At 54.2% G+C, this 14,730-nt stretch overlaps 1 protein-coding gene across 4 annotated transcripts in view; it reads left to right on the forward strand.

Annotated features, from left to right (window-relative positions):
• The window catches only part of DCTN1 (dynactin subunit 1), a 139,809-nt gene that overhangs the window by 94,131 nt on the left and 30,948 nt on the right, over positions 1-14,730 (forward strand). For all 4 annotated transcript variants that reach the window (XM_077280396.1, XM_077280397.1, XM_077280398.1 and 1 more), the window contains 6 exons: positions 1,020-1,211; positions 1,284-1,481; positions 1,552-1,756; positions 12,858-12,936; positions 13,502-13,661; positions 13,922-14,026. In XM_077280396.1, coding sequence (XP_077136511.1) covers positions 1,020-1,211; positions 1,284-1,481; positions 1,552-1,756; positions 12,858-12,936; positions 13,502-13,661; positions 13,922-14,026 — 939 coding nt within the window. The remainder of the gene's footprint in view (positions 1-1,019; positions 1,212-1,283; positions 1,482-1,551; positions 1,757-12,857; positions 12,937-13,501; positions 13,662-13,921; positions 14,027-14,730) is intronic.

Below are 14,730 nucleotides of genomic sequence, written 5' to 3' on the forward strand. Positions count from 1 at the left end.
GCTACATCACACCTGAGCCGCCCCTGGTGCTGACACTCTCAGCCCTGCTACATCACACTAGAGCCGTCCCTGGTGCTGACACACTCAGCTCTGCTACATCACTCCTGAGCCGTCCCTGGTGCTCACTCTCAGCTCTGCTACATTACACCTGAGCCGCCCCTGGTGCTCACTCTCAGCTGTGCTACATCACTCCTGAGCCGTCCCTGGTGCTCACTCTCAGCTCTGCTACATCACACCTGAGCCGCTCCTAATGCTGACACTCTCAGCTCTGCTACATCACTCCTGAGCCGCCCCTGTTGCTGTCACTCTCAGCTCTGCTACATCACTCCTGAGCCGTCCCTGGTGCTCACTCTCAGCTCTGCTACATCACACGTGAGCCGCCCCTGGTGCTGTAGGGTGGAGTAGCCCTTTGTTATGGGGTCTCGCCCTTTTTCACCCTCTCCGCTAAGGCTAGGTTCAGATTGCGTTAGTGCAATCCGTTTAGCGCGAGCGCTAGCAGATTGCGCTAACGCAATGTCTTTTTCGGGGTCGCGTTAACGTCCCCGCTCTCGCAGATCCCCGATCTGCGAGAGCGGGGAACGGACCTCTGGCGCGCCTCGGACGCTGCTTTGCGCTACAAAAGACCGGCACATCGCTAGCGCGTGCCGAAAATGACACGCGCTAGCAATGCGCTCTAACATTGCCGGCAATGGGAGCGCTAACTGACGCGGTGCACGGCGTTAATTTCGCCGTGCAACGCTGTCCGTTAGCGCTATCCCATTAACGCAATGGGAACCTAGCCTAAGTCTTTGATTTGGAGGTTCGTTGCCTGCAGGATTGGGTCAGGATGAGGGTGCAGCCGGTCGCTGACAGTAAGCAGGGGTCTAGCGTATGGTGCAGAGCTCACACATGAAGTCTCCGGTATGAGCCGCTCTTCCTTCCCCCGGTGTGGCGGTTGCTCGGGGCGCCGCGGAGTCCGGGATGGACCGTGACTCGCCCTGTATGGTCCTATCCATTAATGACGTCTCTCCTGATTGCAGCCCACGCGCCCGTCCAGCTCTGCTGCTTCCAGCGGTACAGCCGGGGCCTCCGGATCTGCATCGGCATCATGTGGAGAGATCAGCAGCAGCGAGCCCAGCACGCCAGCTCAGACCCCACTAGCGGCTCCCATCATCCCATCACCCTCACTGACCTCTCCGGTGGCCCCTCTGCCCGCTCCGGGGCCCTCCAAGGTAAAGATAGGGGTATGATTGCCCCTTGTGTCTCATCCTCATGGCCAGACCCTGATCTATGTGCCATTCCAGGAGGAGGAGAACCTGAGGGCTCAGGTGAAGGACCTGGAGGAGAAGCTCGAGACCCTGAAGATGAAGAGGTCCGAGGACAAGGCCAAGCTGAAGGAGATGGAGAAGTCCAAGCTTCAGCTGGAGCAGCTCCAGGAGTGGAAGAGCAAGATGCAGGAGCAGCAGGCCGACCTCCAGCGCCAGCTCAAGGAAGCCAAGAAGGTGGGTGACCGGCATCGGAGAGGACACATCTGCGAAGCAGCAGTATCCAACCATCGTGTCTTCTGCGCAGGAGGCCAAGGAAGCTCTGGAGGCCCAGGAACGCTACATGGAGGAGATGGCAGATACTGCAGACGCTATAGAAATGGCCACGCTGGATAAGGAGATGGCTGAGGAGCGAGCCGAGTCCTTACAGCAGGAGGTGGAGACCTTAAAGGAGAAGGTGGAGGAGCTGACCATGGACCTGGAGATCCTGAAACATGAGATTGAGGAAAAAGGTGGGTCATGTCATGGTGGAGTGAAGTACCTGGGGATTGTATGGAGAGAGGAGGTGTGGTAACATACAGGCGGTGGAGTGTATGGAGAGGTGGTGTGGTAACATACAGGCGGTGGAGTGTATGGAGACAGGTGGTGTGGTAACATACAGGATGTGGAGTGTATGGAGAGAGGTGGTGTGGTAACATACAGGTGGTGGAGTGTATGGAGAGAGGTGGTGTGGTAACATACAGGTGGTGGAGTGTATGGAGAGGTGGTGTGGTAACATACAGGTGGTGGAGTGTATGGAGAGAGGTGGTGTGGTAACATACAGGTGGTGGAGTGTATGGAGAGGTGGTGTGGTAACATACAGGTGGTGGAGTGTATGGAGAGAGGTGGTGTGGTAACATACAGGCGGTGGAGTGTATGGAGAGGTGGTGTGGTAACATACAGGAGGTGGAGTGTATGGAGAGAGGTGGTGTGGTAACATACAGGTGGTGGAGTGTATGGAGAGAGGTGGTGTGGTAACATACAGGTGGTGGAGTGTATGGAGAGAGGTGGTGTGGTAACATACAGGCGGTGGAGTGTATGGAGAGGTGGTGTGGTAACATACAGGATGTGGAGTGTATGGAGAGGTGGTGTGGTAACATACAGGTGGTGGAGTGTATGGAGAGAGGTGGTGTGGTAACATACAGGCGGTGGAGTGTATGGAGAGGTGGTGTGGTAACACAGGTGGTGGAGTGTATGGAGAGAGGTGGTGTGGTAACATACAGGTGGTGGAGTGTATGGAGAGAGGTGGTGTGGTAACATACAGGATGTGGAGTGTATGGAGAGAGGTGGTGCGGTAACATACAGGCGGTGGAGTGTATGGAGAGGTGGTGTGGTAACATACAGGATGTGGAGTGTATGGAGAGAGGTGGTGCGGTAACATACAGGTGGTGGAGTGTATGGAGAGGTGGTGTGGTAACATACAGGTGGTGGAGTGTATGGAGAGGTGGTGTGGTAACATACAGGATGTGGAGTGTATGGAGAGAGGTGGTGTGGTAACATACAGGCGGTGGAGTGTATGGAGAGGTGGTGTGGTAACATACAGGAGGTGGAGTGTATGGAGAGAGGTGGTGTGGTAACATACAGGTGGTGGAGTGTATGGAGAGGTGGTGTGGTAACACAGGTGGTGGAGTGTATGGAGAGAGGTGGTGTGGTAACATACAGGTGGTGGAGTGTATGGAGAGAGGTGGTGTGGTAACATACAGGATGTGGAGTGTATGGAGAGGTGGTGTGGTAACATACAGGTGGTGGAGTGTATGGAGAGAGGTGGTGTGGTAACATACAGGATGTGGAGTGTATGGAGAGGTGGTGTGGTAACATACAGGTGGTGGAGTGTATGGAGAGGTGGTGTGGTAACATACAGGATGTGGAGTGTATGGAGAGGTGGTGTGGTAACATACAGGTGGTGGAGTGTATGGAGAGGTGGTGTGGTAACATACAGGTGGTGGAGTGTATGGAGAGGTGGTGTGGTAACATACAGGCGGTGGAGTGTATGGAGAGAGGTGGTGCGGTAACATACAGGTGGTGGAGTGTATGGAGAGAGGTGGTGTGGTAACATACAGGCGGTGGAGTGTATGGAGAGAGGTGGTGTGGTAACATACAGGTGGTGGAGTGTATGGAGAGAGGTGGTGTGGTAACATACAGGTGGTGGAGTGTATGGAGAGGTGGTGTGGTAACATACAGGTGGTGGAGTGTATGGAGAGAGGTGGTGTGGTAACATACAGGTGGTGGAGTGTATGGAGAGAGGTGGTGTGGTAACATACAGGTGGTGGAGTGTATGGAGAGAGGTGGTGTGGTAACATACAGGCGGTGGAGTGTATGGAGAGGTGGTGTGGTAACATACAGGATGTGGAGTGTATGGAGAGGTGGTGTGGTAACATACAGGAGGTGGAGTGTATGGAGAGAGGTGGTGTGGTAACATACAGGTGGTGGAGTGTATGGAGAGGTGGTGTGGTAACATACAGGTGGTGGAGTGTATGGAGAGGTGGTGTGGTAACATACAGGAGGTGGAGTGTATGGAGAGAGGTGGTGTGGTAACATACAGGTGGTGGAGTGTATGGAGAGGTGGTGTGGTAACACAGGTGGTGGAGTGTATGGAGAGAGGTGGTGTGGTAACATACAGGTGGTGGAGTGTATGGAGAGAGGTGGTGCGGTAACATACAGGATGTGGAGTGTATGGAGAGGTGGTGTGGTAACATACAGGCGGTGGAGTGTATGGAGAGAGGTGGTGTGGTAACATACAGGTGGTGGAGTGTATGGAGAGAGGTGGTGTGGTAACATACAGGATGTGGAGTGTATGGAGAGAGGTGGTGTGGTAACATACAGGATGTGGAGTGTATGGAGAGAGGTGGTGTGGTAACATACAGGCGGTGGAGTGTATGGAGAGGTGGTGTGGTAACATACAGGATGTGGAGTGTATGGAGAGAGGTGGTGCGGTAACATACAGGTGGTGGAGTGTATGGAGAGGTGGTGTGGTAACATACAGGTGGTGGAGTGTATGGAGAGAGGTGGTGTGGTAACATACAGGATGTGGAGTGTATGGAGAGGTGGTGTGGTAACATACAGGTGGTGGAGTGTATGGAGAGGTGGTGTGGTAACATACAGGATGTGGAGTGTATGGAGAGGTGGTGTGGTAACATACAGGTGGTGGAGTGTATGGAGAGGTGGTGTGGTAACATACAGGCGGTGGAGTGTATGGAGAGGTGGTGTGGTAACATACAGGATGTGGAGTGTATGGAGAGGTGGTGTGGTAACATACAGGTGGTGGAGTGTATGGAGAGGTGGTGTGGTAACATACAGGTGGTGGAGTGTATGGAGAGGTGGTGTGGTAACATACAGGCGGTGGAGTGTATGGAGAGAGGTGGTGCGGTAACATACAGGTGGTGGAGTGTATGGAGAGGTGGTGTGGTAACATACAGGATGTGGAGTGTATGGAGAGAGGTGGTGCGGTAACATACAGGATGTGGAGTGTATGGAGAGGTGGTGCGGTAACATACAGGCGGTGGAGTGTATGGAGAGAGGTGGTGTGGTAACATACAGGTGGTGGAGTGTATGGAGAGAGGTGGTGTGGTAACATACAGGTGGTGGAGTGTATGGAGAGGTGGTGTGGTAACATACAGGCGGTGGAGTGTATGGAGAGAGGTGGTGTGGTAACATACAGGCGGTGGAGTGTATGGAGAGAGGTGGTGTGGTAACATACAGGTGGTGGAGTGTATGGAGAGGTGGTGTGGTAACATACAGGATGTGGAGTGTATGGAGAGAGGTGGTGTGGTAACATACAGGCGGTGGAGTGTATGGAGAGAGGTGGTGTGGTAACATACAGGATGTGGAGTGTATGGAGAGGTGGTGCGGTAACATACAGGTGGTGGAGTGTATGGAGAGAGGTGGTGTGGTAACATACAGGTGGTGGAGTGTATGGAGAGGTGGTGTGGTAACATACAGGTGGTGGAGTGTATGGAGAGAGGTGGTGTGGTAACATACAGGCGGTGGAGTGTATGGAGAGAGGTGGTGTGGTAACATACAGGTGGTGGAGTGTATGGAGAGAGGTGGTGTGGTAACATACAGGATGTGGAGTGTATGGAGAGAGGTGGTGTGGTAACATACAGGATGTGGAGTGTATGGAGAGAGGTGGTGCGGTAACATACAGGATGTGGAGTGTATGGAGAGGTGGTGTGGTAACATACAGGTGGTGGAGTGTATGGAGAGAGGTGGTGTGGTAACATACAGGATGTGGAGTGTATGGAGAGGTGGTGTGGTAACATACAGGATGTGGAGTGTATGGAGAGGTGGTGTGGTAACATACAGGTGGTGGAGTGTATGGAGAGAGGTGGTGTGGTAACATACAGGATGTGGAGTGTATGGAGAGAGGTGGTGTGGTAACATACAGGATGTGGAGTGTATGGAGAGAGGTGGTGTGGTAACATACAGGCGGTGGAGTGTATGGAGAGGTGGTGTGGTAACATACAGGATGTGGAGTGTATGGAGAGAGGTGGTGTGGTAACATACAGGATGTGGAGTGTATGGAGAGGTGGTGTGGTAACATACAGGTGGTGGAGTGTATGGAGAGAGGTGGTGTGGTAACATACAGGATGTGGAGTGTATGGAGAGGTGGTGTGGTAACATACAGGATGTGGAGTGTATGGAGAGAGGTGGTGTGGTAACATACAGGATGTGGAGTGTATGGAGAGAGGTGGTGTGGTAACATACAGGTGGTGGAGTGTATGGAGAGAGGTGGTGTGGTAACATACAGGCGGTGGAGTGTATGGAGAGAGGTGGTGTGGTAACATACAGGATGTGGAGTGTATGGAGAGAGGTGGTGCGGTAACATACAGGCGGTGGAGTGTATGGAGAGAGGTGGTGTGGTAACATACAGGATGTGGAGTGTATGGAGAGAGGTGGTGTGGTAACATACAGGTGGTGGAGTGTATGGAGAGAGGTGGTGTGGTAACATACAGGCGGTGGAGTGTATGGAGAGAGGTGGTGCGGTAACATACAGGTGGTGGAGTGTATGGAGAGAGGTGGTGTGGTAACATACAGGTGGTGGAGTGTATGGAGAGAGGTGGTGTGGTAACATACAGGCGGTGGAGTGTATGGAGAGAGGTGGTGTGGTAACATACAGGAGGTGGAGTGTATGGAGAGAGGTGGTGCGGTAACATACAGGTGGTGGAGTGTATGGAGAGAGGTGGTGTGGTAACATACAGGCGGTGGAGTGTATGGAGAGGTGGTGTGGTAACATACAGGTGGTGGAGTGTATGGAGAGGTGGTGTGGTAACATACAGGCGGTGGAGTGTATGGAGAGAGGTGGTGTGGTAACATACAGGATGTGGAGTGTATGGAGAGAGGTGGTGTGGTAACATACAGGATGTGGAGTGTATGGAGAGAGGTGGTGTGGTAACATACAGGCGGTGGAGTGTATGGAGAGAGGTGGTGTGGTAACATACAGGATGTGGAGTGTATGGAGAGAGGTGGTGTGGTAACATACAGGCGGTGGAGTGTATGGAGAGAGGTGGTGTGGTAACATACAGGATGTGGAGTGTATGGAGAGAGGTGGTGTGGTAACATACAGGTGGTGGAGTGTATGGAGAGAGGTGGTGTGGTAACATACAGGCGGTGGAGTGTATGGAGAGAGGTGGTGTGGTAACATACAGGATGTGGAGTGTATGGAGAGAGGTGGTGCGGTAACATACAGGCGGTGGAGTGTATGGAGAGAGGTGGTGTGGTAACATACAGGATGTGGAGTGTATGGAGAGGTGGTGTGGTAACATACAGGTGGTGGAGTGTATGGAGAGGTGGTGTGGTAACATACAGGCGGTGGAGTGTATGGAGAGAGGTGGTGTGGTAACATACAGGCGGTGGAGTGTATGGAGAGAGGTGGTGTGGTAACATACAGGATGTGGAGTGTATGGAGAGAGGTGGTGTGGTAACATACAGGCGGTGGAGTGTATGGAGAGAGGTGGTGTGGTAACACACAGGCGGTGGCAGTGTAATGTACTTGTGGCGGAGTGTGTGTCGGGAGGTGGTCGGGTAGCGTTCAGGCAGTACAGCGTATGTTAGGAGGTGGTCGGTAGCATTCAGGCAGTACAGCGTATGTCAGGAGGTGGTCCGGTAACTTACAGGCGGTGGAGCTTATGTCGGGGGGTCTTTTGGTAGCCTGGAGGTGGTGGAGTAATGTGAGCGAGATGGTTGGCTCTTGTTCTAGCGTTGCAGTGTCAGGAGGTGACGCGGTAACTTAAAGGTGGCGGAATGTATGTGTGAAGGTGGTGCGGTAATGTACGGGCAGTGGGGAGGTGTACAAGCTTTTGAGCATATGTCAGGAGGTGGTGAGATAGTGTACAGGCGGTAGAACGTATTTCGGGAGGTGGTGACATCCAAGTGATGGAGCTTATGTCAGGAGGTGGTGCGGTAACACAGGCGGTGGAGCATATGATGAGGTGGTTGGGTAATGTACGGGAGGTGGCAACAGACAGCAAGTTGAGCGTGTGGTGGGGTAATGTACAGTGGGTACGGAAAGTATTCAGGCCCCTTTACATTGTTCACTCTTTGTTTCATTGCAGCCATTTGGTGAATACAGTAAAGTTCATGTTTTCTCATTAATGTTCACTCTGCACCCATCTACACTGAACAAAACAGAAATGTTGCAAATTTATTAAAAAAGAAAACCCGAAATATCGCATGGCCACAAGTCTTTTGCCCCTTTGCTCAGACACTCATATGTAAGTCCCATGCTGTCCATTTCCTTGTGATCCTCCTTGAGATGGTTCTCCTTCTTCATTGGATTCCAGCTGTGTGTAATTAAACTGCTGGACTTGATTTGGAAAGGCGCACACCTGTCTATATAAGGCTACTTTCACACTAGCGTCGGGAACAACCCGTCGCTGTGCGTCGGGCCGAGGTTCCCGACGCTAGCGTGGTCTCCGCCGCACAACGGGGGCAGCGGATGCATTTTTCCCACGCATCCGCTGCCCCATTGTGAGGTGCGGGGAAGTGCGGGGAGGTGGGGGCGGAGTTCCGGCCGCGCATGCGCGGTCGGAAAAAGCGGACCGTCGGGAGCAAAAAATGTTACATGTAACGTTTTTTTCTCCCGACGGTCCGCTACCACACCCCCAAGCGTCGCAAAACGGACGCAACGTTTGGCAATGCGTCGCAAATGCGTCGCTAATGTTAGTCTATGACGAAAAAACGTATCCAGCAAGAACTTTTGCTGGAGGCGTATTTTCGGCAAAACGACGCATTTGCGACGTATTGCAGTTAACGCTAGTGTGAAAGTAGCCTAAGACCTCACTGCTCACAGTGCATGTCAGACCAAATGAAAATCATGAGGCCAAAGGAACTGGCCAAGGAGCTCAGAGACAGAATTGTGGTAAGGCACAGATCTGGCCAAGGTTACAGCAGAATTCCTGCAGTACTCAAGGTTCCTAAGAACACAGTGGCCTCCATAATCCTTAAATAGAAGAAGTTTGGGACCACTAGAAGTCTTCCTAGACCTGGCCGTCCAGCCAAACTGAGCAATCGTGGGAGAAGAGCCTTGGTGAAAGAGGTAAAGAAGAACCCCAAGATCACTGTGGCTGAGCTCCAGAGATGCAGTAGGGAGATGGGAGAAAGTTCCACAAAGTCACCTATCACTGCAGCCCTCCACCTGTCAGGCCTTTATGGCAGAGTGGCCCAACAGAAGCTTCTCCTCAGTGCAAGACATATGAAAGCCGCATAGAGTTTACTAAAAAAACACATGAAGGACTCCCAGACTATGAGAAATAAGATTCTCTGGTCTGATGAGACGAAGATAGACCTTTTTGGTGCTAATTCTAAGTGATATGTGTGGAGAAAACCAGGCACTGCTCATCACCTGCCCAATACAATCCCTACAGTGAAGCATGGTGGTGACAGCATCATGCTATGGGGGTGTTTTTCAGCTGCAGGGACAGGACGACTGGTTGTCATTGAAGGAAACATGAATGTGGCCAAGTACAGAGATATCCTGGATGAAAACCTCTTCCAGAGTGCTCTGGACCTCAGACTTGGCCGAAGGTTCAATGACCCTAAGCACACAGCTAAAATAACGAAGGAGCGGCTTCAGAACAACTCTGTGACCATTCCTGACTGGCCCAGCCAGAGCCCTGACCTAAACCCTATGGAGCATCTCTGGAGAGACCTGAAAATGGCGTCCACCAATATTCACCATCCAACCTGACGGAACTGGAGAGGATCTGCAAGGAAGACTGGCCGAGGATCTCCAAATCCAGGGGTGAAAAACTTGTTCCATCATTCCCAAGAAGACTCATGGCTGTACTAGCTCAAAAGGGGCTTCTACCCAATACTGAGCAAAGGGTCTGAAGACTTATGACCATGGGATAGTTCAGGTTTTCTTTTTTAATAAATTTGCAAACATTTCTACATTTCTGTTTTTTCAGTGTAGATGGGGCAGAGTGGACATTAATGAGAAAAAATGAACTTTACTGAATTTACCAAATGGCTGCAATGAAACAAAGAGTGAAAAATTTAAAGGGGTCTGAATACTTTCCGTACCCACTGTAAAGGCGGTGGACTGTATAACGGGAGGTGGTGTGGTAATGTAAAGGCGGTGGACTGTATAACGGGAGGTGGTGCGGTAATGTACAGGCGGTGGAGCTTATAGCGGGAGGTGGTGCGGTAATGTACAGGCTGTGGAGCTTATAGCGGGAGGTGGTGCGGTAATGTACAGGCGGTGGAGCTTATAGCGGGAGGTGGTGCGATAATGTACAGGCGGTGGAGCTTATAGCGGGAGGTGGTGCGGTAATGTACAGGTGGTGGAGGTTATAGCGGGAGGTGGTGCGGTAATGTACAGGCGGTGGAGCTTATAGCGGGAGGTGGTGCGATAATGTACAGGTGGTGGAGCTTATAGCGGGAGGTGGTGCGGTAATGTACAGGCGGTGGAGCTTATAGCGGGAGGTGGTGCGGTAATGTACAGGTGGTGGAGCTTATAGCGGGAGGTGGTGCGGTAATGTACAGGTGGTGGAGGTTATAGCGGGAGGTGGTGCGGTAATGTACAGGCGGTGGAGCTTGTAGCGGGAGGTGGTGCGATAATGTACAGGTGGTGGAGCTTATAGCGGGAGGTGGTGCGATAATGTACAGGTGGTGGAGCTTATAGCGGGAGGTGGTGCGGTAATGTACAGGCGGTGGAGCTTATAGCGGGAGGTGGTGCGATAATGTACAGGTGGTGGAGCTTGAAGACACAAAAAAGCACAGTGAGGTCAAAAATACTCTGTTGTAAAAAAAATCACAGTAATAAGCAAGTGCTAGTCAAAAGATGTAAAGAAAACAGGGTATTTAGTTGATACGTTTTTTTGCAAAAAAATGTATACTAAGCTGCTCCACCAAATCGTCAAGGTATACCCTTATAGAGCAGTCCTAACTAATGTATGCAATCCCTATCTGATGTATTTAAAACCTGATTATCTGTATAGTACCTGTATAAGCAGGGTTCAGAGAGAAAAAAATATACATGTGGACATGCAGGATGGAACAGCTTAAATGCAAATGACCCACAGAGGAGTGGTGGACTCCCCAGTCTTGTAGAAACAAGAGAACAACTATAGAACCAGAAACACATGGGACACTTGCACATTGAACAAGTCTGTAGGAACCTGTTCACACCACCAGAAAACTTGAAGACACAAAAAAGCACAGTGAGGTCAAAAATACTCTGTTGTAATACTCTGTGGTGGAGCTTATAGCGGGAGGTGGTGCGGTAATGTACAGGCGGTGGAGCTTGTAGCGGGAGGTGGTGCGGTAATGTACAGGCGGTGGAGCTTATAGCGGGAGGTGGTGCGATAATGTACAGGTGGTGGAGCTTATAGCGGGAGGTGGTGCGGTAATGTACAGGCGGTGGAGCTTGTAGCGGGAGGTGGTGCGGTAATGTACAGGCGGTGGAGCTTATAGCGGGAGGTGGTGCGATAATGTACAGGTGGTGGAGCTTATAGCGGGAGGTGGTGCGGTAATGTACAGGCGGTGGAGCTTGTAGCGGGAGGTGGTGCGGTAATGTACAGGCGGTGGAGCTTATAGCGGGAGGTGGTGCGATAATGTACAGGTGGTGGAGCTTATAGCGGGAGGTGGTGCGGTAATGTACAGGCGGTGGAGCTTGTAGCGGGAGGTGGTGCGGTAATGTACAGGCGGTGGAGCTTGTAGCGGGAGGTGGTGCGGTAATGTACAGGCGGTGGAGCTTATAGCGGGAGGTGGTGCGGTGAGGTACAGGCGGTGGAGGTTATAGCGGGAGGTGGTGCGGTGAGGTACAGGCGGTGGAGCTTGTAGCGGGAGGTGGTGCGGTAATGTACAGGCGGTGGAGCTTGTAGCGGGAGGTGGTGCGGTAATGTACAGGCGGTGGAGCTTGTAGCGGGAGGTGGTGCGGTAATGTACAGGCGGTGGAGCTTATAGCGGGAGGTGGTGCGATAATGTACAGGTGGTGGAGCTTATAGCGGGAGGTGGTGCGGTAATGTACAGGCGGTGGAGCTTGTAGCGGGAGGTGGTGCGGTAATGTACAGGCGGTGGAGCTTGTAGCGGGAGGTGGTGCGGTAATGTACAGGCGGTGGAGGTTATAGCGGGAGGTGGTGCGGTGAGGTACAGGCGGTGGAGCTTGTAGCGGGAGGTGGTGCGGTAATGTACAGGCGGTGGAGCTTGTAGCGGGAGGTGGTGCGGTAATGTACAGGTGGTGGAGGTTATAGCGGGAGGTGGTGCGGTAATGTACAGGCTGTGGAGCTTATAGCGGGAGGTGGTGCGGTAATGTACAGGCGATGGAGCTTGTAGCGGGAGGTGGTGCGGTAATGTACAGGCGGTGGAGCTTATAGCGGGAGGTGGTGCGGTGAGGTACAGGCGGTGGAGGTTATAGCGGGAGGTGGTGCGGTGAGGTACAGGCGGTGGAGCTTGTAGCGGGAGGTGGTGCGGTAATGTACAGGCGGTGGAGGTTATAGCGGGAGGTGGTGCGGTAATCGGTGGAGGTTATAGCGGGAGGTGGTGCGGTGACGTACAGGCGGTGGAGCTTATAGCGGGAGGTGGTGCGGTAACGTACAGGCGGTGGAGGTTATAGCGGGAGGTGGTGCGGTAAGGTACATGCGGTGGAGCTTATAGCGGGAGGTGGTGCGGTAAGGTACATGCGGTGGAGGTTATAGCGGGAGGTGGTGCGGTAAGGTACATGCGGTGGAGCTTATAGCGGGAGGTGGTGCGGTAAGGTACATGCGGTGGAGCTTATAGCGGGAGGTGGTGCGGTAATGTACACGCGGTGGAGCTTATAGCGGGAGGTGGTGCGGTGAGGTACAGGCGGTGGAGCTTATAGCGGGAGGTGGTGCGGTGAGGTACAGGCGGTGGAGCTTATAGTGGGAGGTGGTGCGGTGAGGTACAGGCGGTGGACTGATATCCGGGTGTACACATATCGCCTTCTATTTGGCATCTGGTCAGTATTTGGGGTTTTACTTAGTGGCAGCTGTCGCTGGTTTGTGGTCTTTGGGGCGTCTCTCGCACCCCCCAGTTTTGGAGCTCTGCCTTGATGCGTTGATGCCTCATGGTTTTCGGTCCTCCCACATGGCTGTGTCACGTCTCCCATGTCTGTAGGGTCTGATGGAGCCGCCTCCAGCTACCAGGTGAAGCAACTGGAGGAGCAGAACGGCCGACTGAAGGAAGCTCTGGTCAGGTGAGCCTCTGCCCTCTGGGGGTGGCCGTGTCCTCTGGGGGTGGCCGTGTCCTCTGGGGGTGGCCGTGTCCTCTGGGGGTGGCCGTGTCCTCTGGGGGTGGCCGTGTCCTCTGGGGGTGGCCGTGTCCTCTGGGGGTGGCCGTGTCCTCTGGGGGTGGCCGAGTCCTCTGGGGGTGGCCGCGTCCTCTGGGGGTGGCCGCGTCCTCTGGGGGTGGCCGCGTCCTCTGGGGGTGGCCGCGTCCTCTGGGGGTGGCCGCGTCCTCTGGGGGTGGCCGCGTCCTCTGGGGGTGGCCGCGTCCTCTGGGGGTGGCCGCGTCCTCTGGGGGTGGCCGCGTCCTCTGGGGGTGGCCGCGTCCTCTGGGGGTGGCCGCGTCCTCTGGGGGTGGCCGCGTCCTCTGGGGGTGGCGGCGCCCTCTGGGGGTGGCCGCGCCCTCTGGGGGTGGCCGCGCCCTCTGGGGGTGGCCGCGCCCTCTGGGGGTGGCCGCGCCCTCTGGGGGTAGCCGTGTCCTCCGGGGGTGCCGGTGTTTCCTTGGGTAGAGAAGCTGATGATGTCTCCATCCTGTAGGATGCGGGACCTGTCGGCCTCGGAGAAGCAGGAGCACGTCCGGGTGCAGAAGCAGCTGGAGAAGAAGAACACGGAGCTGGAGGGTCTGCGCCAGCAGAAAGAGAAGCTGCAGGAGGAGGCCTCACAGACGGAGAGGACCATCGATGAGCTGAAGGAGCAGGTGAGATCGCGGTGCCGGCGCTCCTGGTGACCTCTCCCCTGCCCGCGCTTCTGGTGCCTCCCTTTTCTGCCTGCACTCCTGGTCCCCCCCCCCCCCCCACACACACACACACACACCCTACCCCCCCACCGCCGACGCTCCTGGTGAGCCCCCCCCCTCCCCCACCGGTGCTCTTGGTGACCCCCCCTCGGCGCTCCTGATGCCCCCTGCCAATCGCCGGCGCTCACAGCTTCATTGCTAACAGTATTTATTCCCTCTAGGTGGACACTGCTCTGGGAGCTGAAGAAATGCTGGAGACACTGACCGAGAGGAACCTGGACCTGGAGGAGAAAGTCCGAGAGCTGCGCGAGACCGTCACCGACCTGGTACTAAGACAGAGTGGAAGTGTTAGATAATGGACTGTGACGCCATAGCCCTGGTGGATTAGTGGAGAGCTCTGTCCTGGTGATATGTTCCCTGCTGGGCTAGTGGAGAGCTCTGTCCTGGTGATATGTTCCCTGCTGGGCTAGTGGAGAGCTCTGTCCTGGTGATATGTTCCCTGCTGGGCTAGTGGAGAGCTCTGTCCTGGTGATATGTCCCCTGGTGGTGTAGTGGAGAGCTCTGTCCTGGTGATATGTTCCCTGCTGGGCTAGTGGAGAGCTCTGTCCTGGTGATATGTCCCCTGGTGGTCTAGTGGAGAGCTCTGTCCTGGTGATATGTTCCCTGGTGGACTAGTGGAGAGCTCTCCCCTGGTGATATGTCCCCTGGTGGTCTAGTGGAGAGCTCTGTCCTGGTGATATGTTCCCTGGTGGACTAGTGGAGAGCTCTCCCCTGGTGATATGTTCCCTGGTGGACTAGTGGAGAGCTCTCCCCTGGTGATATGTTCCCTGGTGGACTAGTGCAGAGCTCTCCCCTGGTAATATGTTCCCTGGTGGACTAGTGCAGAGCTCCCCATGGTGATATGTTCCCTGCTGGGCTAGTGGAGAGCTCTGTCCTGGTCATATTCCCCCTGGTGGACTACTAGTGGAGAGCTCTCCCCTGGTGATATGTCCCCTGATGGTCTAGTGGAGAGCTCTGTCCTGGTAATATG

The sequence above is a fragment of the Ranitomeya variabilis genome, chromosome 1, assembly GCF_051348905.1.
Source record: "Ranitomeya variabilis isolate aRanVar5 chromosome 1, aRanVar5.hap1, whole genome shotgun sequence".
Taxonomy (NCBI): Eukaryota; Metazoa; Chordata; class Amphibia; order Anura; family Dendrobatidae; genus Ranitomeya; species Ranitomeya variabilis.